This window comes from Populus alba, chromosome 14 (genome assembly GCF_005239225.2).
Source record: "Populus alba chromosome 14, ASM523922v2, whole genome shotgun sequence".
Lineage (NCBI taxonomy): Eukaryota > Viridiplantae > Streptophyta > Magnoliopsida > Malpighiales > Salicaceae > Populus > Populus alba.
Genome location: NC_133297.1, coordinates 12,974,387 through 12,998,824, shown reverse-complemented (window position 1 = coordinate 12,998,824; position 24,438 = coordinate 12,974,387). Strand labels below are relative to the sequence as shown.

Here is a 24,438-nt window from a genome sequence, read left to right as displayed (position 1 = left end):
GGAGCGGGTCGAGGAGCGGCTGTCCAGGCGGGCCTCCCTCGGCTTCGGCAGCGCGGCGGGTGGTCGGCCAGTGTCTTCTGTCGGTGGCCCACCGGCGTGGGGCCTCGGTCGGTGACAAGAGGGACCTGCAGAAAAATAAAATAATGCAAACTTTTCCTTCTTCCCCGCTGTAATGTTCGGGGGGAAGAAGAAAGTGAACAGTGCCGTTCAAAACGGCACCGTTCGGTCTCCTTTTTTTTTTTTTTTTTGCATGAAACGGCGTCGTTTTGGATAAAACGCGCCGTTCCATTTTAAAATAAAGGCGCCAGAACATTTCTTGAATCAGTCCTTAATCATCTGTGTTCAATTCAATTTCGTCCCTTCCAATTTTCGGTCCGTCCCCATAGTTGGCCGCGTTTTCCACTTTGATCCTTGGCCTCTGATTTATGCAATTTAGCCCTCAATTGATCAATAAACTTCTAATTTCTTCAATTAAGCCCCTGGATCAAATTCAAACAGCCCCCTCTATCTTTGCGCCTTCTCCAAATTGGTCCCTGGTTTCGGATTTTTACAATTAAGTCCCTAATTGGCCATTAAACTTCAATATTTATGCAATTAAGCCCCTGATTTGACCCAATAAATTCCTAAAAAATATATAATTTGGCCTCAGAACTTTAATTTCTTCTAATTAAAGCCCAAATTGACTTAAAAATCAATTTTTTCTTGCGATCAAATCCTTTATAAATTCAAATAAAAATCCAATTAAGTCCATAAACATCCAAATTTGGGCTTCTCCTCAAAATTTAAATTTTCCTTCTCAATAGGGCTCTCATCCTTCAAGAAATACTGTAAAAAATCCAATCTTTGTATCTTTATACTCCTTGACCAATTTTTCTAACCATTTTCTGAGTGCTTCTGCCTTCCGTTATTTTTCTAGCCTCTTTTGGCTATTTATTTTATTTTTCATGGGACCCAAAAAATGGGTTACAACAAATCTTGCAATATATATATATATAGCTAGGAACTGTTACCAAGTATAAATTACATGAAAGCTACGATACTGTTGTTACTTAATTTTCATGCCATCAACATTTTTCACAGGATCGAAAGAAAGTGTAAGCCCTACACCATCATGCATGTGATAAAATATAATTGGAGTTTTTGTGGGTGATCAAGAAGATATACCCACACCAAGAAAATCTATAAAAGGAACATCCTTGTGTCTGATAGATTCATGATCTCCAGCTTGCTCTTGATGGTTACTCGTCGCTCTCATATTCTTTAATGTGGATGAATTATGACAGTACAACTCTTTCCTGATCATTCCATGGTTTCCATAATCATCTCCAAGTTTAAGGTATCCTAATGGACTTGGAACCACCCTTCTATAGTTTGGAAGCCCGAATTTACCGGAACTCCAGTCGCTGCTACGCACTGAGGAATTCATATGGTATCTATAAATAGATTGATCGGAGACTTTGGAGCTCTCGGTGGTGCATAATAAACTTGAGTTGAAGTAATTATCTCTTCCTATCCTTCTCGATAAATCCACCAAAGAAGAATTGTTTGAAGCTGCTAAAGGTGATGGGGGGGGATTCCAAGAAGGTGAAGAACTAGAAGGAGATATTGAGAATGTCCTATCTTGACTGGGGTTTCGAAAGTCCCACTCTCTAGAGTCCTCAAATCCAATTCTCGAACAGAACAGCTCTTGAGTCCTAGATTTCCTTGCATGCGAACTACTGGAGGGGGGATTGGAGTCACTTAGACTATGATGATAACTCCGCTTTCCACATAGCTTGGATTGTTCCCTTTGCTTTCTCGCCATTATTACATGCCAATGATTTTTCACAGCATTATCCGTTCGACCTGGAAATAGTCTGGCTATTAATGCCCACTTGTTTCCATGAACATGATGAGCTGCTAGTAGTCTCTCTTCTTCCTCTTCACTGAAGGGTCTCCTGTTGATTCTAGGATCAAGTTGATTAAACCACCTCAATCTGCAACTCTTCCCTGCATAAAGAGAGAGAATCAGGAACCAAGTGATCAAAGTGTGTGCATGTGTGTGTCCTTGTAATATTTAGAGAGAGAGTGACGCCATTAATATACTTGGTATAATTTTATCTCCCTTATAGCACGATAGGAATTTTGGAAGTTACTCAAGCTGGCATACACATATATGAGACATTATAGATCCAATCATAAGCTGGTAAAATTACTTCCATACGAAAATAAAAATAAAAATAAAAATAAAAATATCTGGTAAGATTACATCTAGCATGATCCAGAAGTCCTAAACACATTTAGAGAGAGACATAATAACATTGATATATCTGTTAATTAATGCTTAATTAAGCTAAAAATCCATCTGCAATTAATCTTAATTCCTGAAAACCCGTTTCATGTAACAAATTAAAATTTAAGATATGCGTATACTGTATGAGCTAATCCCTCCTTGCAATAGTTTTCCTACGATAATCTGTGGATATATGCGCGCGCTATCTCTAAATTAAGCATCAATTTCCGATTATCTAACGTGTTTGATCTTAATGATATTCACCTGATTCACAGAAAAAATAATTTAAAAGTTATATATAACTAACCTGATCTTCCTTGGAGCTTCTCTGCAATATCATTCCAGTTTTGTGCACCATATTGTTCAACCAGTTGCCTGAGTTTGTCATCCTCAGCAGGTCTCCAGTGACCTCTAGGGCAAGCAGTACTCTTTGCATCATCACTTGAATTACCGGCCAAAGAATATTCCTCCATGGATCGATGGCCAACAGTACTTTTAATGTTGAACACCTATCTAGCTATGAATTCTTTATCATCAAATACAACAGAGAAAGAAGTCCACAGGAAGATATATAGTTGCATAAGAAACGAGCACCAACAGAATAAGAAAGCGGGGTGTTGGTTTAGGGTTAGGATGGCAAGTCACTTTTGTTGGTTTTACACGACATTTTTAGCCCTAGTATACTGTAGAGCCAATGACCATTTCTTGTTATTACATGCTCTTAGCCCAAACACTTCTTCTCACCTATATTCTTTGTCTTTTTTGTCGTCTCCTTTATTTCTCTCTCTCTCTTTTCTTTAGACACACACACACACCATTTTAAGCCATGGTACTACGTTAAATCAAACAAAACCCCATTGATTAATTATTGGGTAACTTGATAATAATTTGAATACTAGTTAAAGAGACAGCTCTCCAGCCTATTCGCAAAGACTTCTTTCCCAATATCTTTCATTAAGAACTGGCCTGGCAGGACAATGTGCGACTACGGCGACATATGAGTCCATCTTAGGGTTTAGCAAACGATGAACAGTGGTCTAATTGGCTGGTGAAGTACAGGAGGCGATATCTGGGTACTCTTTAATTTAATTTGCAAGCACATAATTAGTAAAATAGAGGTCTCCATATATATGAATACAAATTAATAGCCAATATTGATTGAAGTTTTCTGTTTTTGGCACGTCATAATTCTTTATGGAAGCAATTGGCATAGTGGTTGAATATTGGTAAGCCTGTATAAATTAGTGTCGAAGCAAGCTGACAATGTCAAAGTTGTCATGCCCTGAAATGCCGGAAATATAAATGTTACCACGAAACGAAAAACATATCAAAGAGTTGATTATATATACTATGGCGTGAATAAAAAGTTGTTTTCTTTTAAATAATTATCTTTCTAAAAGTATATATATTTTTGGTTTTAAAAATTAAGGTTAAATTAATTATCATAATTGTCTCTATAAAAAGAAAATTCTAACAACGTTTTCACTTTAAGCAGAAGATCAACTCTTCCATTTAGAACTAAAGTTTTTTGATCAATACTCTCCTGTCAAAAAATTTCTACTATAAATTTTGGTTTGTTATTTATTTTTATTTATATGTTATTAAGAATAAAGATTGAATAAGTTTAAAAAATAATATTGCAATCACATATAGCATACAGTAAATTGTTTTAAGTCCAAATAGTTGATCCATGCCTCAGTTTACATCTTCAAGTCTATTTTTTGTTTGATAACATATTCAAGTTTATTAATTTTATATCAACAAGTATTGCAAGTTACATTTTTTTTTATATATATAATGATTTATATGCATGTTTTACGCTTAGTAAAACCATATCATCAAAATAAAAAAAGTACATTACTTAAAAAGAATTAAAGTGTTCCAATAACAATTTTATTTTTTTATCTTTTGTTTATGTACAATTTTCAATCTTTCAAGGATTAGGTCTTATCTAGGAGTGGTATTACTTACCAATCTATATTTTTTGTTTGCCTTGATGTTATCCTCACTTTTCCCAAACTTACCACCAACAATATGCTCAAGGTTCCAAACTCAATGATGACAAGTAAATACGAGGGTAATAGTGTCACTCATTGTGGGACTTAACTTAACACTTTATGGCATGAGCTGACAAGAGCCTTGCCCTACTTGTGTTTGCGTTTCTAAAGGCACACCTTTCTTTCAAGAAGATTTACGGCATGTCAAGCTCTGATAAGGTTCTTATCTTTGTAGCGAATTAAACCATATGCTCCACCGTTTTTGATCCCCCCATCAATTCCTTTGAGGTTCATTCTTGCGAACATACTCCTTAGGCGAGACACTTAATGAGTTAGCTACAACACTATATAGGTCAATACACAGTACACCTAGTATCCATCATTTACGACTAAGACTACTGGGATATGTAATCATATTCTCTCCCTTAGCTTTTATCTCTCAGTATGAATGTTGGCCTAGCAAGTGCTTTCATCGTTGGAATTGTTTTTTATCTCTATGCATTTCACCGCTCTACTAGAAATTCCCTTTGCCCTTACCATACTCCAGTTTGGCAGTTTCTACCTCTTGTCCATGTTTGAGCCCTGGGATTTGACAACAGACTTAAAAAGCCACCTATATATGTTTTATGCCCAATCATTCTGGATAACACTTGCATCCTTTATATTACCACGACTGTTGGCATAAAGGTAGCTGATGCTTATTCCTTAGATATCATCATTGCTTTTTCTTCGGGAAAAATATGTTCATAACTTGTAGGCCTTCTACCTTAACATGAAATTGCTCCATCAAGTTTTCACTCATTGCAAAAAACTCCCCATTGTTGCCTCATGTACGAGTTTGGGTCATGTTGCAGTCCTAATGTGGCTGATCATTCTCCTGGACCACCTACTAATCATTGCCTTGGTAAGATATTGCCTCATCAACTAACTAATCAGACATAAGCCTCTCCACATGCAAATTCCTCTTTTTTCTCCTCAACCTACGGGGATATTAGTAGTAATTTCCAGTTATTGTTCCCCTCTCAAGGGTAGGCTCTTACATGTTACTCACTTGTTCACTACTTAAAATACCATTTCCCGTATGACTTGCATGCATTAGGCATGCCACCAATGTTCATCCTGAGTCAAGATCAAACTCTCCATGAGATTCATAGTTGAATTACTTATAGTTTTCTTGTTCCTAGGTAAAGCTGATTTGAAATTGTCTTTTATTTCGAGGCTTGTTTTGGTAGGATATACATGTATTTTATTTTTATATTATGAAATTCATAATGAAGCAGTTAATAAATAAATTAAAATAATTAAGAATAAGGTTATCATTATCATATATGCGTGAGTGCACGTGCGCGCATGTATACTTGTGTTCATTCTCGTGACCACGATACATATATATCCAATTCCACGTAACATAGCAAGGAAAATTAAAATAAAAAATGGGAAGAAAATGCTAGAATAAAACATGGTACCATGGAAATAGGGACACAATGACAGTTTAGCTTAATCGATGTTGAGAATAGTTTTGCTGGCTGTGGCCAATATCATGGAAAGAAAATAGGATATTTTAACTGAATTTTCAAGAGGGTAGTCTCAAGGGTTAATAATCAAATGCCGTGTAAGGACAGCATAAGGAAAAGTATGGGCAACCCGTCGTCTGCCATATCCCGTACTTTCCAAGCAGATGGCAAGTCAAATACAAACGTTGAAAGATTTTGTGCACTAATCATTATACAATTGTTTCTTAACTGATCGAGATATTATACCCCACGAAATCAAACTCTTCAAAATTAATAGCAATCCATCACACCATCATATGCACTAATCGAGTAAACTAAACATCAAGATTTGGCGGGTATAAAATCATTATCTAGCTGGAATTGGTTGATGTGCCAGTTCATCAGGTTCATATATCCTATAAATTTTCTGATTAAATTGTTTTTATTCTTCTCAAACTTGTAACAGAAATTTGATGATGAAAAAGTACACTGATTACTTTGACTTGTTCAAACACGACCTGGTATAAAGCAGCTAGGTTTGATTTCTCAGGAACTACTTTACAGTTCTGTTTACAAGGCTTACAGTGGCATCATTTAATTAACAAATATTTCTTTTCTTTTCCTTTTCTGGCTGGCACCTGAAATTTGATTGTGTATATATGAGCTTAATAAGATAGAAATTAATTAAATGTTTCAATTATTTGTTACTCTTAAAAGATATATTCATATAGATGGAAGTAAATTGCTTTTTATAAACAAAGTTAGAGTTCCAAGCTTTTTATAAACAAACTAGAATCAATCATCTAAAATGGCTTCCCTGTTAACTCACAGGACCAAAACATGACCAAAGATCAATCATAAAAGATGTAATAAAATTATAATCATGTAACTAAATCAGTTTCCAATTAATCTCATGCATGCTTGACCAAGTAATCAGCTTCTAATAAATCTTAATATTTTTTTAAAATAAAATAATTAATGATCTATGCCAAAATATTTTGATGTTAGTGCTATATATCAAACGAAGCTTTTAACCAATGCCAACTTAGAGTAATGAGGAAATTCATAGATCTAATTTTTTATTTTTAAAATAAAATAAGAAAGATGGTCTAGTTTGCACGCCCTTGGTCTTCAAATCATTCTCCAAATTACTGGGAGGGATGGAAGATAATAACTTCATCAACTAAACGTGCAATGTGAAAGTGCCCTAGTGGAGTTGATATAATTGTTTACGTTGAAATATAATCTTAGATAGACCACCACAAATATAGGGAAAACGTTAACTTAGATGTTACATGTTTAAAACCACGATGCCCTCGATCGGAAAGACACATGGGATGGTTTTCTTAGTACCCAGTCCAGATTAGACAGCACATACGAGGTTTACTACATCGGATCTCTTCCCGATAAAGCGACTGATAAAATGTAGTTTTGTGGAGTCAACTGGGGAAATGGCCATTTATAGTAGCCACAGCAACATATATATACTCAAGTAGCTCCACGGGCCAATGCCACGCAAATGGATAGATTCGTTGGCCTAATTCCTTAAATTAATATCATATGCTATCTTAGGGCAAGTCACCCTAGTATCTGACAATGAGAGAGAGAGAGAGAGAGAGAGAGCCCAGCACAACTGTTATCAACACACACCGACCGATTGTCCCTCTTCACTTCTCTCTCCAACTCTCTCCCTACAGGTTGTTTCTGTGTGTGTGTATATATATATATATGGAGTGTCTGTAATAAGAAGCATAAATATATAGAAGGGTTTGAGATAGCTGTCAAACAGTAAATGCAAAGCACTTCAAGTTACCATTTCCTCAAATGTCAGGTTTTCTTCAAATGTCCTTGTATGAAATATATACCATTTCCTCTCACCTTCCCAAGAAAACTATACAAGCAACCCCACCTTCCCCAACCACACTCCATTTTAACATCACAAAGACCCTTGAAAATCATCAACAAACTACTTTGACCCCATCCTATCCAATTCCCTTTCTAACCCTACCTTTCGCATGTATGAACTCCAGCTTAATTTCCAATGGTTACCCATCTTCTTACTCTCAACAAAAGCTTTTTGTTACGTGGTAGTTGATAATGATGCTAACTTCATTTATTATATTTAAGGAGTATGAAGATCGAAATCGTTAGGTGCTGTGCTATCGGAGATAATTCTTTTTTGAGTTGTCTGTAAGAATATATAATTTGGAATATATTATAAACCTCGGGTCATTTTCTAGCTTAACCCTGCAAATGATTCACGCATGCTATATTTGATGTCTAATTTCTAATGAGGACCGTCTACGGAATTTGTAATGATGATACATGAGATGGAAAGCGTGTGGTTATGGTAAAAGATTGAGGATGGATCGATCGAGTTATCCTCCTGAATTTTGTTGGATGGCATGATTGACACATCTGAAATATAAATAATATATAGACGTATTGTAAGGTAAAATCTAAAATGTGCTTCTAAAGCACACCCTAACAGAGTAACAGGCATTTAAATTTCAGCGTAAATGGCTTATTAAATGTTTCAGAGAAAAGAAGATTGTTATTTTATATGCAAGGGCGCATGACTATGTGCCTTTTCAGCTAAATCCCATCTCTCTTTCTGATGTATCTAGGATTTTCGGGTCAATAGAGTTATTTTTTATGTTAAAAAAATCCATTTAAATTTGGAAATTTAAAAACTTGATCTTACATTATTAGTTATCCGCATAGTTTTTAGACCCGGTCCGGTAGCTAGCCCGGGTTCCGGGTTTTGACCGGGTTGTATGGGTCAATTTTTTAAAAAAATTAAAATGACGTCGTTTTAATAAAAAAACATAAATTAATGGGTTGTAATTGAGTTTTTGACTAGGTCTTGTCGGGTCAGCTCGCTGGGTTAATCGGATCACATCGGGTTTTTCTTTTTTTTATTTTTTTTTCAATCCGGCCCGATTCCAGCACTGGATCGACCTACCAGGCCAGACCGAGTTTCATAACTATGGTTATTCGTGACTTTCCTGCTAGATCTTTAATAAAAAGATTCAATATCAAGAATGGTATGATTGCTAATCTATACTTCTTACACCCCTCTTAGGGAAGTTAACAATTGTAAAGGCTATAATACCACTTTAAATTATATTATTTTAAATTTTTAATTATTTAAAAAATTATTAAATCCTTCTAAACAAGAAACACTTACAAAATTTAGAATTCTAATCTCGCTACACCTCTCCACTTAATTATAGAGTATATATAATAGGAAAAGAGAATACTTTAGATAATTAAAAAACAGGAGGAGGAATTTGGTTTTACAAAAGAATAAAATCTTTTTGTAATAAGATTGTATTCCAAACGTTTAATAAGATTGTTATTTGCATCTTAATTAAAAAAAATAAGAAAAGAAACTACACAGAGAAACGAACCAATAAGGAAAATTTTAATGGTGAGTTTTTATTAATTGTTAAAAGATATTAAATTTCTATTTACACAAATTAAAAAAAAAAGGTTTTTTTTTCCAAAATAATACAAGTGAATTTTTTTTAATAGAAAATAACACTTGTGAAATAAAAATAAATAAATTAGCAAAGCTCGAAAGAAAATGTTGCTGAGAGCAGAGCATTTTTGGAAAAACACTGAACCCAACAACATTTTATCATGAACTATATTATATCCCAAATATAAACCCCAAACAGTAACTTTAAATTCTAAATTTAATCTCTAAACTTAACTAAACTCCAAATTATAAGCCCTAATCATAACTAAACCCCATACTCAAACCCTAAAACACGTTGGGACCGGTGTTTAATTGAGTATATTTTTAAAATTAATTATTGTTCTAGTCTTAAGCATGAGGTCAGCCTTCAGAGATTGTGGCTTTCTTTTGAAGGAAGTAGGGTGCTCTTTTGTGTTGTCATGTGATGTTCTATTTTTCTTGTTTTTTCTTTCTTATTGCTTGAGTCGCTACTTGCACTTCTTTTGCTCTTCAACTTGATTATTACCAATTTGTGCAATTATACACTGCATATAGTTCAACGTTTAATTGGCTTTTTTTAGAAGAATAGAATAAAAAAGAAAAGAGTTTATATATTAAGCAAAAATGTTGCTGGGCTAGCGTTTTTTTATATAAAAAAAACTGGTTATAACATTATTTTTTTTGAAAAAACACTGGTTCCAACAATGTTTTCTTTCTAGTTGTCCTATTTTTCAAAAACAAATTATTTGTGCTAGCTTCTCAAAAAAAAATAAAAAAATAATAATCAAAGATGCTAATTTTAAAAAAAGAACTTAAAAAAATAATTATTTTTTTTTGCTATGTATATATGTTAAACCCTTAATCTAAATTACTTATAGCTAAGTCTTTTGTTATGCATCGGAAAATCCATCCAAAGAGAAGAAACGAATGATCTCTAATATTGCTTTTTAGAAACAGAAAAAAGTTTTGGCATAGAAAGATAATTTAGTTATTCCATTGTATACAGGATGTGATATAAGAATTCTATTTTGATTATTATTTACACGCATGGATCACATGCAACAAAATGAACATCCAGAAAAATTAATTTAAATTTTGAGAAATGTTGCTCAACTAGTCAGATTTTAAATTTATTTTTTAGAGATCACCAGTTTGAGTTTCACAAATCTTAAGGCCACTAGAGGCTTACATGATTGTTAACTTTATTATCCGTGAGATTAGTCAAAATACACGTAAGCTAGCTCAGATACTCACGTTAATAATAATAAAAAAAAACTAAAACTAGTTTAACAAAATGCAATTTAGAAGAACCCTTTAATAATTAAATACATAGCCAGTTGGATTTACACTCTTTAATTTTTAAAATCAAATTCGTTCACTTTTTTTTTTTTTTTTTTTTTTTTTTAATCAAAGACGAGAAACTTCATTTATAGCCATTATAAAGTAAATGGCTAAACAGCAGAGAGAAGAATAAGCATAGTATCACATACTTGTAAATATTGTGTTCTTATAATATTGTTGCTATTAATCCAAGTAATGATATTATAAGAACTAGACTTCATAATCTAGTTCTTATAATCTGCATAGAAACAAACAATACTCAATTGAAAAGCTTTTCAAATTGCCAAAACTCCATCCATGTTTGAATTTTTATATGTGTAGGACAAGAGAAAATGCATAGAAAATTCCCTTCATGATCTCTTAAAGCATCACCAATTCCTGATGGTCCTGATTTATCATTTGAAGAAACATCTATATTACACTTTAATAACCTCATCGGAGGTGTATCCATACTGAAATGTTGATCCATAAAAGAAGATTATTGGGTGATCGAAGCAAATCTATTTCAGTGTAGCAAAAATTCCCACTACCATATCTTGCCCATGTTGCAGCTCTATGAAAAAGAAAAGGATAATAAATATCATTCTATTCAGAAACTACCTCATTGAAAATCAAATTATTATGAGTATTCTAAATGAATCAAATTACTATGCCATAAAAGAACAAACACCACAGCTTTATTTGCATGGAAAAAAATTTATGGGTGTCCTATCCATGCCTCCACCACAGGAATGACCATAATTTTCATACCAATTCACCATAAAATAGAAAATATTTTATGGTTTAATCCCTTGATTACAAAAATAACATCTTAAATCATTTCCTTTCAGCGGACCTTTTCATCATAGAAGATCTTTTATGGGTAATTTATTTAAAATAATCAATCAAATATTAAACTCTACCTTTGAATGAGAAAAGGAGGACTAGATATCTTATTGAAATGTTTTATCACCTTGCAAAAGAATTGTTTCTAGAATAGTTGAACAAATTTTAATAAAAAAAGATATTTTGTATCTGGCTCCCATTTTTTTTATCCACAATATTTAGACTTAAAGAAATCTTAGATAATATTTGCAGTAATCCTCTTTCCTTAACCTTTTTATAGTCCTAAAGTCTCCTCCGACATGTTAATATCCATTAATAGTTGATGTCATTCCAAGTTTTTATATATGACATTATAGCATTTCGATTCTCACAAATAGCATAAAGACTAAAATAATTTATTTTTAGAAGAAAATCTTTTAACAGTTGAGAAATGAGTTTGTGTTCCATTTCTAATAATTACTAAATTTACATCTTTCAATGTAAGTAAAATTCCATTGAAAATAATCTTGAGAAATGGCTTAACTAGTTAGATCTTGAATTTATTTTCTAGTAATCATAAATTCAAGTCCTCTCAAAGTTACTGAAAACTTATATGGTCGTTAATTTTAGAACTTGTTGAATTAATTAAAATATACTCAAGTTAACATGTACATCCACATTATTAATAATAATAATAAAAGAAAAGGATTCCATTGATAGTAGGACAGTGTGATTCCAAACTTAGGTTCATGATCTCAATATTTTGTTTTGATAGTAATTAAAAATTTCTAAGTATTTAATACATATCACATATATCACAACTGTACTCATTAGAAATAGGTTAATTTCTCAACTTAATAATACGAAGGTATTGTAAATTTAACTCTAATAATGAAGTGATTCTCAAGAAAAAAGAAAAAAACTGTACTCATATATATGAAAACGCAAATCATATTATAAAACTTTATCACAAAGAGTGCTTCTATTGTTTATCTCAATGATTTTAATATCAGCAGCAGCCTTAACAGTTACCCAAGCAGACCTTTTAAATTCCGTCTCTTCAGGTTCTTAGAACATTATATGACGTGATATCCAACACGATGAAGGCGAAGTGAAGTAACCTGCAAGTATTTGTTTGTCAAACTTTTCTTGCATTCCATGATAAAAAAGCTCCATTTTATCTTGACCAAAATATACATTTAGGCCCACACAGAAAGATTGTTTTCATTAAATATTGTAAACAGCAGTAATTAGTTGGTTGATTCCCCATGTTCTCTCTCTCTATACATAGATATAGACACACACATACCATCTCTCTCGTTGAGCAAACAACGACATCTCCATTATCCAGTACTAATCATCCTCAATCCCATTACGACATCTTAAGTATTTAATAATGGTGCATGATTATGACATTTTAGCTACCCTAGCTTCGTTGTTCCCTTCTAAACTTTACGGTCATTATCAGTTTTAGCACTTGATTTGCCCAACTCTCTCTCTCTCTCTCTCTCTCTCTCTCTATATATATATATATATATATATATATAAAACTGTGTGCGTTATGATATCTAACCCTTGGTAATCATACAGTGATTGTTTCTAGAAAGGTTAAAGACTCCATAAGGGGCTGCCTGCTGAAGCTGCAACTTGGTTAATTAAATTAAAAACTCAGCCCCGATTACTTGCAGGATGTATATATATAGTGGCTGCTTCACGCCGCTAATCTCCACTTCATGTTTATACAGTGAGCAGATGTCACCTCAAGCATTAAAAACTCAAGGTAGTTGGACATTGTTCTATTAGCCGCTTAAACTTCAGTGAGCAATTAATAAAATATCCCAGGTCTTAATTGCTTGCTAGAACTAGCAATGCGTGCCTTGTGCTGCTATGCATCTGCAGCAGTACTTTGAATTTTATATATTGGATGTTGAGACAGTTACCACACATATACTTCAAGAACGACATTCTACCTAACCCCCAACCAACATATATACTTTTTTTTCCCGAACATACTAATATTAATGTATGTATTAAGATCGATTTAATTAATAATTAGAAGCTCCAGCTTAGAGTACTCTGAATCAAATTAAATATACTATAATTCAACAACAGACGTCTTCTTCCATCCCTCCAAGTGGCGTTGTGCCATCCTTGTCTGTGTGTTTACCGTAACTTTATTTGATAAATATTACTGGCATGGATGTCTACATTCATTTTATCTTTTTTTAAAAAAACATTATCTCACAAACTATTGATTCATTACTAAAAAAAATAATCAAATTAGAGGGTTTTTATAATTTGACCCCCCAAAAAATCACTCAGTGGTGCTTCGCTAGTACAAGTCAGATTCAATTATCATGATAAGGAGGAAATGGGATGAATAAAACATGCAATTGAGCCAAATACGTCGGCATCCAGATTAAAAAAATATTGTATGGATAAACAAGAAAAAATATTAAAGAAGAAGAAGAAACCATCTCCACCTCATTACCTACCTCTAAGGTTTTAACGGATGTGACTTTACAATGAGCACATGTAACTTTTACGATACTCATGGGACTAATTAGATTGGAAAAGTTAATGCAAGGAAAATTTCAGAGGCAGGAGGTGTAGTTTTGCCCAGATATTGGGATTATTAAACGGATTTGGGCCTCGTTACCAGCTCCTACTCTTACTCCTCAGTCGGGCTACGTACGAGCCCATAAATATTCTTTTCTATTTTTTACATATGGCCCATTAGGTAGTAGGAGCGGAAGCAGTGCATCGGCTAAAAAAGATTCTTCAAGAAAAATTCGATTGAGCTTTGAATCATGGAGGAAACCATTCCGTACCTTGAAAGTGTTTAATATATTGTGAGCTGAGAAAAACAAAAAAGTTAAATAAAATATTATCTTACATTTTCTCTTCCTTTTCCTCTCTTGTTAGGCGAAACCCAGTTGCTGGAGACCAAACTTCCCATGGTAAATACTGCGACTTTTCGAACTCTGTGGTCGCCTCGGTTTTTTTGCGAAGAAAGACAGACAAGGGTTGACCTGCCCGGCGGTGGCCCCTCAGGCACCTCCAAACAAAACTCACAATAATCGAAGAGAAGGAATGTAGAAGACAACAGCAACACAAAGAGGAGTTCAGTTAGTGACCTGATTGATCTTGTCCACCATAACTTGACTTGTTCAAAATTTAATCATTACTGAACGACGGTAACCATTTCCAATCTAATACTCATCATGGTAGCTGGCTGCATATATAGACTTCATACATGCCCCTCTCTCTATGCATATGTGTGTATTACCAAAATATAAGGAAAAAAAAAAAAAAGACATTAGTCTTACAGTGTTAATAAAGACTAGAATTACTATGGATTGAAGCAGTGAACAAGTAATTTTTTCATTGATAAAAAAATTGATTAAACATGCAATTGAGGGTAGAGATATATATTTTTCATTGCATATTTGATTAGAGGCAAAATGGGATGTGAATTTCCTTTTGTTATAGTATAAATACTATTTTGCTGTTAGAAGCACAAAGAATTAATTCTTAAGCGAGGGGTTCTTTTATGTTTATAGATTAAAAAAAAAAAAGAGCAAGAGTATGGCCATACCCCTAGAAGGGGAAAAAACATACATGCATCGGGCTTACTCATCTTTTTTTTTTTTTTAAATTAAAACAGTTATCATTGAATTAAAAAAAATCAAGGCTAATTGCTAGGGATGTTTTGGTTTTTTTAGACTGTTTTTTTTTTTGTTATTCTTAGATTTTGACAGGAATGTTTTGGTAATTTTAGACTTAAGTATATATTATTAAGAAAAAAAGCTACTCATACAATAGCGTGTGATGGCCTCCATGCCTTTTAAGTAGCACGTGAAAGCCCATACAACAATCAAAATCTTGCTTTCATTGTAGTGTTAGGAGCGGTGTGTCATTCTTTTTCTGGTGGTGTAGCACGTGCTCATAAAGGAGATCCAGTTAGACTGTGGTGAAAGTTTTTTTTTTTTTTTTTTTCTCTCTCATTCCTTAGAGAATCATACTTGAACTTCTAGAAAACAATTGTATCCCCTAGTTTGTAATTTTATTGATTTTACTCATTTTTTCTTTTAATTACTATTTATTTGGTTTTTAAACCTTTTTTAAGTTTGGATTTTTTCAATTTTATCACTAAAAATTTTATTCAATTTGATTTTTTTATCCAGTTTGGTCTCTCTGCTTTTAATTGCTTAATTTTTATGCTTTATAGTTTTCTTTATTATTTTTTTCTTGTAATTTCATCCCTTTTTATAATGGAACAGCAAAAGAGGAGTATGTATCAAAATAATTCTCCAGAATTTATATACGCTGGAAGGATTTAGGGTTTTAACGAAATTCAAAAAAGAATTGTCTAGTAATTTCACCAAATTAGCTTCTCCTTTTCAAGGTCACACTTGTCAGCCAGAGTCACGAGTTCAACTCATTCATTGTAGCCCACACTACTCATTCTATTATGATCGAAGGCATGATTGACAGCTAATTACAAACCATAGACTTTCCTCTTATCTCGTTAATTGTTTATGCATTTACAAGGATTAATTTCCAACGCCAGTGGTTGGATAAGATAAGGGAGGACGACAAAGACTTTATACCAATAAAAAAATCGAATATATATGGCTGTTCAAAATGGATCATCCAAAAAATTTCAATGCCTAATTCTACAGATTCTTATCTTATATGATTGATGCCATGTCGGATTCATTTCACTTTTTAAATGGTCAGTGGGTTAGATTGACATTTCGTGCAAATATTTATATAAAGGAACATTAAATATTAATATTATGAACAAATAAAATAAAACCCAGCTAATTTCCCCTTCTATACCCTTCAGTTTTTTATTTTTTGCATTTTGATCATTAAACTTTATTTTTTTTCAATTTTATCCTTGCAAGTTATGTTAGTATTGCTTATATCATATGATTTGTTTCTATTTGTATACCCTTGCGTGTTCCATGAGTCATGGAATATTTCAACATTGAATTCATCCTAAATTCAAGTTTGATTTTATATAATAGAATTTTAGGTTATTGCTGGAAAAAAAAAAACAAAAGGACCAAAACTAACCAAAAAAAAAACACAGATCTTTTCTAATTTCATTTTCTCTTGCCCTCGAGTAATTGGCATGTACCGAACATGTTTTTCACCCTCAAGTTGCAACGAAAAACATCAGTTTTTTCCCTCAAGTTGCCAATTATACTGTGTAAACATTGTTCACCCTCTCATATATGCCTATTCACCAACTATTCGTAGCCAAGTTTTTCTTTCTAGGCCCTTGAAGTTTTAAATTTTTGCAGTTTGATCATTGAATTTTATTTCTTTTCTAATTCAGTGGTTTTATCTATCACTTGTATTTGCATTTTCTTACGTATTTGATGTGTCATTACACGTTAAATGCTCTAAAAAGTTGTTCCCCCACTTTTTAATCAACTTAGCCCAGCGGTTAAGCACTTTAACCCCAACCTACCCTTCCTAAATTCGAACCTGTGACATGCTCCATGCGAGTATGATGGTTTACTCAGTCAAAAACGTGTATTCAACGGACTCTTTTTCTTACAATAAAAAAATAATAAAAAATAATAATAATAAAAAAAAAAAATTGAAGTATTTTGTGAAGGGTGACGAGACCTACAGTAATATTTAGCACTTAGCACTTAGCAGTATATAAAAATATCACTACTCGTATGCAAAAAATTAAAAATTAAAAAAAAAAAAAAGGTTAAGAAAATGCAACTAGAAAATAAATAAATAATCAAGTTCCTTGTAACAACATCATCGTCGTAGCCAAAACATATAGTTTATTCTTTATATATATATATATATATATATATATGGGTTTTGCGCATGCATGCCAATATGAAATGACAATAGATTGACATGAACTACAGAGACTCGTTTGTCTTCTTCCCTGCTTACGCGTCTTCAAGATTAGGTTACACGGCAAAAGTGGATTGCCTCTCTGAAATTCAAGAAAGATAAAGCTTGACGGTGCAGAAATGTTTTGGCTCCCAAAAACGGAAGTGCTGTGAGATGGAAAAACATGGAAAAAATCAAAGCCACCGCCATGAAAACAGAATAAAACAAAAATAAAATACTTTGACCTTTCCATCTTTATATATTTCGGAACCTGCAATTAATTCTCCCCGCTTTTACTCACCCACTGATCACCACTTCTCATAAGAAAATCCAGTCAAATACTCCATGGATGGCTTCAAACAATTTCATGGTTGATGCCTACATTCATTCCGGAATTAATGCAGGACTAAAGAGAAGTTAACAATTCTTATAAAGCACACCAAATTAATGGTATACAAATTAAACGGTGAGGATTGAATGATGAAATTGGAGTCACATGTTGCTGGTGTCTTTGGACCAGATTTAAGAATGACTGAATGACAGAGTTGGTAGAGACACGCAGAAAAAGGAAAATGCTCCAAACCCAAAAGACATATTAGTTAAGGAAACTCCGCCTGAGGTTCCCCATGAAAGAAAAGTCAATTTTCTGGTGAAGAAAGCTCTAAAGAAGCTTCTGACTCCAAGAAAAATATTTTTGCCTGGGTTAGTTTCTCATAACCTTCATTTAACTCTTTAAACAGGATATTGTTGGGTCTTTGGGATTTTCACTTGTTCAGATTCTTGAATTTTGGGTAGCTTAAATCTTGTCAAACTAGCAGTAGGTTTCCACTGGGTCTTGATTGTTTATTTTAATCACTTGCTTAGATTTTCTTCAAGTTTGTTTCTTTTTTTTCGTCTACTTTCAATATTATTGGCTTGTTGTTAAATGGCTTGTTGCATTCCAACCTACCTAACATCACAATCAAATGTTGGGTTTTTCTATTTGTAAAAAGATACCATACAGAGGCATATTTACCTTTTTGCCTTCAAAATACTGGTGTTCATAGTCAAATCCTGTTTTTTTTTCCCTTCCCTTCAAAGCCACTCTTTAGGTTTACGTCTATCTGGTTATCTACTAAATTGCGGGGCTGACTGCTTTGAGCTTCGCTACTCCTCTTGAGTTCTTTCTCCTACTTCAGGTACATGCCATGTTTGTAAGAACATAAGAATTCAGGACTAACTACTTGTATGACCCTCTACTGCTGATTGCTTTCCTTCCTTTGATTTATGTTTTTATCATTTGTAGTTGTTTGTCTATGTTTTATTGGATTCTCAATGGATCTGATTTTTTCCTTAAGAAGACTCTCTGTCGCTCCCTCGAAATCTGGATCCTTGCCTTCTCTGCAGTGTTGCTTATCATTGAATCCTCGTCTGTCATAATAAGAACTCCAAGTTAATTCTATGCGTGATTCCATTTCTAATTGAACAAACCGGGCTTGTCCTTCGATATCAATTATATCTTTCTTTTAAGGAAACTGAAGCCAACTTTTTTTGATCACTTTCTTTTAAGTAAAGCAATCTAAGAATTAGATCCATTAACATAGAGTTAAGGGCTCTCTCCAGTTTAAAAGAACATGCAGGCATGTGACTTCACTCTTTTCTAATATTATGTTTTTTGCCCCCCCAGCCTCCGATGCTGGGATTGCTCTTTGTACGGATTAATTATCCTCTCTGTCTATCATTTAGATATTCGGTTCACTTTCTGTCTCATGTGTGGCTCAAGTTATGTAGATAAACTTATGGTATTTTGGTTTTCCACCAAGTGTTTTCCTTGACATTGCTTGTCGCTGAATGCAGACACCCTATAAATTTCATCTGGATTTCAACTCTAAGGGGCTACTCCAGGTGATTATTTCTCATTTCTTTCGAAGAGATTGTTAGTGCTGTTTGCTAGTTCCCATGTTTGACAAACATTAACAAGTTTTTTTTCCTGCCAATTTGATGACTGTGACTCCGACCATAGGATATATGATACAACCATCTCTCTTCAAAACTGAGTTAATTTGGAGAAAATCATGTCTTTGGTTGGACCCGCAGAACTTTCTGCAACACCATACGGAAATCATAAGCTGTACTCACTGAAGGGGAGCAATGACAACTCTGGCATGTCTGCCCAAATATTCTGCCCTGATAAACGTCAGAACATGTATATGACCGATTCTTACTCCAGTGAGAGTTATGAGAAGTACTTCCTTGATTCCCCAACAGAAGAGCTAATACAACCATCAAGTTCTGGCATTTCAGGGAATTCAGCTCCACCTCAAGGCACATCTTCCTACCAGCTAAGAAAGAATTTAGGTTCATCCATGTCCCCTCAAGATGATCCATACGGCGCTTGTTTCACATTTACGACACCCTGTGAAGGCTATCAATTCAATTCTGAGTCAGATTACTTGGACATTGAGAGCCCAGATCCACTAAACTATGATGAATATAAGATGAAATTAAAGCTTCAGGAACTTGAGAGAGCGCTTCTAAATGATAATGATGAGGATGGCATGTTTGGAAATAGTCAGAGCATGGAAATGGATGGAGAGTGGTCTGATCCAGTCCAGAATGGGATGCTCCATGATTCTCCCAAGGAGTCATCATCTTCAGATTCTAGCCTAAGTAGCATCAGCAGTAATAAAGAAGTATCACAGTTATCTCCTCGAACTCCCAGGCGATTGCTTTTTGAATGTGCCAATGCAATCTCAGAGGGAAACATTGAGAAAGCATCGACTTTAATAAACGAGCTCCGTCAATTGGTGTCAATTCAAGGAGATCCTCCACAGAGGATTGCAGCCTACATGGTGGAAGGTCTTGCAGCTCGTATGGCTGAATCTGGAAAATATCTCTATAAAGCTCTGAAATGCAAGGAACCTCCTTCTTCTGATAGGCTTGCAGCTATGCAGATCCTTTTTGAGATTTGCCCTTGTTTTAAATTTGGATTTATGGCAGCAAATGGTGCGATGATCGAGGCATTTAAAGGTGAAAGGAGAGTTCATATAATAGATTTTGACATAAACCAAGGGAGTCAGTACATAACACTGATACAAACACTCGCCAACCATCAAGGTAAGCTACCACACTTGAGGTTAACAGGGATCGATGACCCTGAGTCAGTTCAACGACCTGTTGGTGGCCTGAGGATCATTGGGCAAAGGCTTGAAAAGCTAGCTGAAGCACTTAAGGTCTCGTTTGAGTTTCATGCAGTGGCCTCCAGGACTTCACTTGTCAATCCATCAATGCTGAACTGCAAGCCTGGGGAAGCACTTATAGTTAATTTTGCTTTCCAACTCCACCACATGCCTGATGAGAGTGTTTCAACGGTAAACGAGAGAGACCAGCTTCTTCGGATGGCTAAGAGCTTGAATCCAAAACTAGTAACTGTTGTTGAGCAAGATGTGAATACTAATACTGCTCCTTTTTTCCCGAGATTTACCGAAGCTTACAACTATTACTCTGCTGTGTTTGACTCTCTTGATGCAACTCTCCCACGGGAGAGCCAGGATAGACTGAATGTTGAGAAACAGTGCCTGGCAAGGGACATAGTGAACATAGTCGCATGTGAGGGAGATGAAAGGATTGAGCGGTATGAAGTTGCAGGGAAATGGAGAGCAAGGATGATGATGGCTGGCTTCACTTCATGTTCAATCACTCCTAATGTGGTTGATATGATCCGGAAACTCATCAAGGAGTACTGCGATAGATACATGTTGAAGCAGGAAGTAGGTGCCCTTCATTTTGGGTGGGAGGACAAAAGTTTGATTGTTGCTTCAGCTTGGAAGTAACAGCTACTATTTGGTTAATTAAGGGTAAGTAGAAAGGTGGTTAGGTCTGCCTGTGCTAATATTTTTGTTTGATGAAACTGCGTACTGATATGTGATCTTATTAGCCACAATGACTCTCTGATGTATCAGGGTTGCTAATTATCTAACCTTATCCACTTCTCCTTACTCCCTGCTTTGCGTGCTTGTCTTCATATTAATTTTTGCTATATCAAATTGCAAATCTACCAGGTATCCTGCTTACTTTCAGATTTCTCTTCGGACATTATCAGGGTTCTTTTCTTCAAAATTTTCCATATCCTCAAATCTTTTTTTTTCCTAGCAAAATCTGGCAGTCAACGTCCACCCTCTAACACAAAAGCATGGAAAACTGACCTTCAAAATACAGATATTGCAGTTTGCAAGAGCAGTTTTTTTTACTGTGAATTTGAATTACGTCATTGGATAACCTGGCTTTGGACTGACTATTACCTTGGTAGAAAATTAGTCCGAAATTATTCTTTATTCCCCTAAATGCAAACGGCCAACAGAGCAATGGTCCTGTCTTTCTAGAACCCTAAAAGAATGATAGACAAACAACCATCAGCGACCTGGTCCACCTCTCATCTCAATCTACCGAAGTAATTGGTTTTCCATTCTTTTTGTTCCTTTTTATCAAGGACAGGGCAAAAGGCTCGACCATTGAACCAAAGCTCATTGAATTCTTCCTTGCCCTTTGTTAACTAGACATATATCTCTAAATTTTCCGAGCTAATTATTTAAAATTTTAAGAAATAACGCAGCTGGTTAAGCCAGAATTACTGGCTGGAGATGATGAGAAAAGGGAGGTGAAGCAACAACAGAGGAGATGCCAAAGATGCCCAGTTACACAAAAAGAATCAGTGCATAGGCTTTCTGTATTCATTTACACAATTTGCTTGCTATTCAATGAATGATGTCCAAGGAAAATCTGCTCAGCGACTGTTTCTACACCAAATTTGTGAAAAGCTTGCTACAAATGTAAGCAGCACCAGAATGAAGGGTGAAAAAACAAAGACCAAATACCTATCTCTCATGTCCTCGGTTCTCCACACCCACAAAACACAAAGCTACTTCAGCTTGAGCTTGGAGCTCTTCCAAGACCTTTACAATCTTCTCAAGAGATATTGCAGTTTCTTTCTGCTCGACAAGCATTTTCCTTAACCTTCATCCACACAAAACGACAAGGAGAAAGAACAGCGAAGATAATGAAACAGTTTGAAAATTCAAGATGAAAGGTTGAACTACTATTAGAAACAGGCTGTTTCACAGATACACTTCAAACAAACCACTGAGTAATCAAGTTAGCTTTGTTGCAAACCAGTAACTTAGAATGGCTTCTAAACAGGCATTGGAAGTACTAAAGCAGGCATTGGAAGTACTAAAACAGGCATTGGAAGTGAGAAACTCTATTCAATACAAGCACTACATATAAAGAGCTAAGTAAAGGATATTAGACTAGCCAATGACTTAAAATGGCTATTCAAAACATACAAGTGAAACATTCAAGGGAGAAAAAAATCCCATCATTTGGACAACTAAAGATACCTATCTTTTCAAACTTATGCAAGCCAGAGCTTAATGCAAGAGATGAGAGCATCACCATAATTTTTCCTCGTCCCAGCAATGAAATATGTAGAGCTATATGCATTTCCAAACCTATCAGCATGCCTACCCGCTGACATATATGCATGGAACATTTCTGAGAGTTTGTGATCAGTCTTCAAAGTCCAATAATTGTCATATCCCAACAGGGCAGATCATGGTCAACAGATTTTTCCTAAAACAAAAGGAGAGCACATCGGTGCTCATCCTAATCACCCTAACCATTTTTTTGTGTGGTGTGGAGGCAGCATAAAAGGAGGGCATTTAGTGGAGAGGAATAACCTATCCATGCTAATCTTTTATAGGAAACATTATTTGCTTGATGCTCCTTATGTTATGGATTTTGTAATATGTTATTGATGAATGTATCAGTTTTCAGTATGGGTGCAGCCCCTTCATGCTCCTGTATATATTTTTTAACTTATTGGAACTACATACTTTAATTGTCTGTCTTTCAAAATATGAGGATTTAATTACTATCAGATGCATTTGCTTGGTTACTTTCCAGTTTTATTTATTCAATATCTAAAGCATGAACTTAAGTGATTTCTGAAAGCAAAGGAAGAAATAGGCATAGTAGATGAAACAAAATGTTCTATAACACTTAAAAATTAGATACCTATGCACTATTTCTGTATCTCCATGTCCAGTGCAAATTATGAGCACGGTATTAGTTGGTAGCGCGGAGTATAGGCAACGCACCCAAGCATCCATCTGCTTGTTTCTTGAAATAACTAATGGAATTTTCAATTCTGCTTGTTTCTTGAAAATTGAAAATTGGTCCAGACAAAATGTACTCGATCATTCATAACCTACAACCACCACTATTCAAATAAGAATATCACTGATCAAAGAAAAAATATATATATCCACGGCCAAATCCAAAACATACCTCCTTTCTAGCCTTCAAAAGTGCTTCCTCACCAGAAGACACAGGGAATGAATGGGGGATGAACCAAAAACATACCGATTTACTATGGAAATATCATCAATTAATGAGGAGGTTTTACCACACTCACTCAAAACTATGAGGAGCTTTCTACGGACAAATGATGGGGGAGACCCAAAATCAGGCCCTAGCAGAAGAGTCAGAAGCATAGAATATAGATAAGCATCCGGAAATGCATTCATACATCAGAAAACAAAAAACTACATGAGTAAATGCTAGTAAAGAACCCACTTGCCCGACAAGGATGGTCTCTTAGTAAACAAGCTTTAGGGAGCCTTACTGAATACAGTAAGCAACTGTAAGAAAATGAGAAGATAATATCTTGAGAAAAAAATCAATCAGTAAATTAACATTACACCACCAGTAGAAACTGCATGAAGCATAAAATCGGGGGAGGGGGTCTTGATTGGAGCAGCAAACCTGAACATCCTTAAGACTTGTGGTTTCCCCATTCAGCATTGCACACGTAATCCCACTAAACCTGGAAAATGAACGAAGTGTTGTTAAATTAAAAATACTAGTCGTTTTTGCAGGAGAGGGGGTTCCAGGGACATTTTCCCTAATCCAAGCTGGGAGGAGTCTTCCTATGATGGATTTGTCAGAGCTCATAGGCTGAGGGGATAAGGATTTCTTTTTGCAAAGAGGATCGAGAATCAGAGTATTTACTATATAGAATCTGTTGTAGCACGCAGAATCTTGAAAATGGAGTTGATCAACATAATTCATAATCATGCTGACAAACTTGTTCGGGAAGATATATATACATATACATATATATATAATAGAAGGCTGGGCTTGGTCCATTGATATGCT

The 24,438-nt window shown here is 34.7% G+C and overlaps 2 protein-coding genes and 2 long non-coding RNA genes across 7 annotated transcripts; 1 reads left to right on the top strand and 3 right to left on the bottom strand.

Moving 5' to 3' along the window:
- Window positions 1-1,089: 1,089 nt before the first annotated feature.
- On the bottom strand, window positions 1,090-2,971 carry LOC118028160 (uncharacterized). Its single transcript, XM_035031735.2, has 2 exons — window positions 2,580-2,971; window positions 1,090-1,989 (listed from the first exon to the last, which is right to left on the bottom strand). Exons 1-2 carry the CDS (start codon window positions 2,743-2,745, stop codon window positions 1,151-1,153), a joined length of 1,005 nt encoding a protein of 334 aa, XP_034887626.1. The 5' UTR covers window positions 2,746-2,971; the 3' UTR covers window positions 1,090-1,150.
- A 14,586-nt stretch (window positions 2,972-17,557) lies between these two features.
- Window positions 17,558-21,221, top strand: LOC118028259 (scarecrow-like protein 1). Of its 3 annotated transcripts, none has more exons than XM_035031903.2 (3): window positions 17,558-17,946; window positions 19,081-19,128; window positions 19,247-21,221. In XM_035031903.2, the coding sequence occupies exon 3, from the start codon at window positions 19,299-19,301 to the stop codon at window positions 21,054-21,056; it is 1,758 nt and encodes a 585-aa protein (XP_034887794.1). In that variant the 5' UTR covers window positions 17,558-17,946; window positions 19,081-19,128; window positions 19,247-19,298; the 3' UTR covers window positions 21,057-21,221. The 3 variants fall into 3 exon arrangements, with proteins under 3 accessions (XP_034887794.1, XP_034887725.1, XP_034887859.1); XM_035031834.2 differs by lacking the exon at window positions 17,558-17,946 and adding an exon at window positions 18,025-18,422; XM_035031968.2 differs by lacking the exon at window positions 17,558-17,946 and adding an exon at window positions 18,841-18,863.
- Window positions 21,222-21,901: 680 nt separating this feature from the next.
- LOC118028465 (uncharacterized) lies at window positions 21,902-23,409 on the bottom strand. Its single transcript, XR_004684029.1, has 2 exons — window positions 23,296-23,409; window positions 21,902-22,236 (listed from the first exon to the last, which is right to left on the bottom strand). It is a non-coding gene; the product is annotated as an uncharacterized lncRNA (long non-coding RNA).
- A 40-nt stretch (window positions 23,410-23,449) lies between these two features.
- LOC118028597 (uncharacterized) lies at window positions 23,450-24,366 on the bottom strand. Of its 2 annotated transcripts, XR_004684069.2 has the most exons (4): window positions 24,046-24,366; window positions 23,857-23,921; window positions 23,569-23,752; window positions 23,450-23,488 (listed from the first exon to the last, which is right to left on the bottom strand). It is a non-coding gene; the product is annotated as an uncharacterized lncRNA (long non-coding RNA). The 2 variants fall into 2 exon arrangements; XR_004684040.2 differs by having other exon boundaries at window positions 23,857-24,366.
- Between the last annotated feature and the right edge of the window lie 72 nt (window positions 24,367-24,438).

Coding starts and splice junctions, on each gene's coding strand:
- LOC118028160 (XM_035031735.2), bottom strand. CDS start 2,745: ATGGAGGAATATTCTTTGGCCGGTAATTCAAGTGATGATGCAAAGAGT. Junction 1,990..2,579: donor GAAGCTCCAAGGAAGATCAG/GTTAGTTATATA, acceptor CTCTTTATGCAG/GGAAGAGTTGCAGATTGAGG.
- LOC118028259 (XM_035031903.2), top strand. CDS start 19,299: ATGTCTTTGGTTGGACCCGCAGAACTTTCTGCAACACCATACGGAAAT.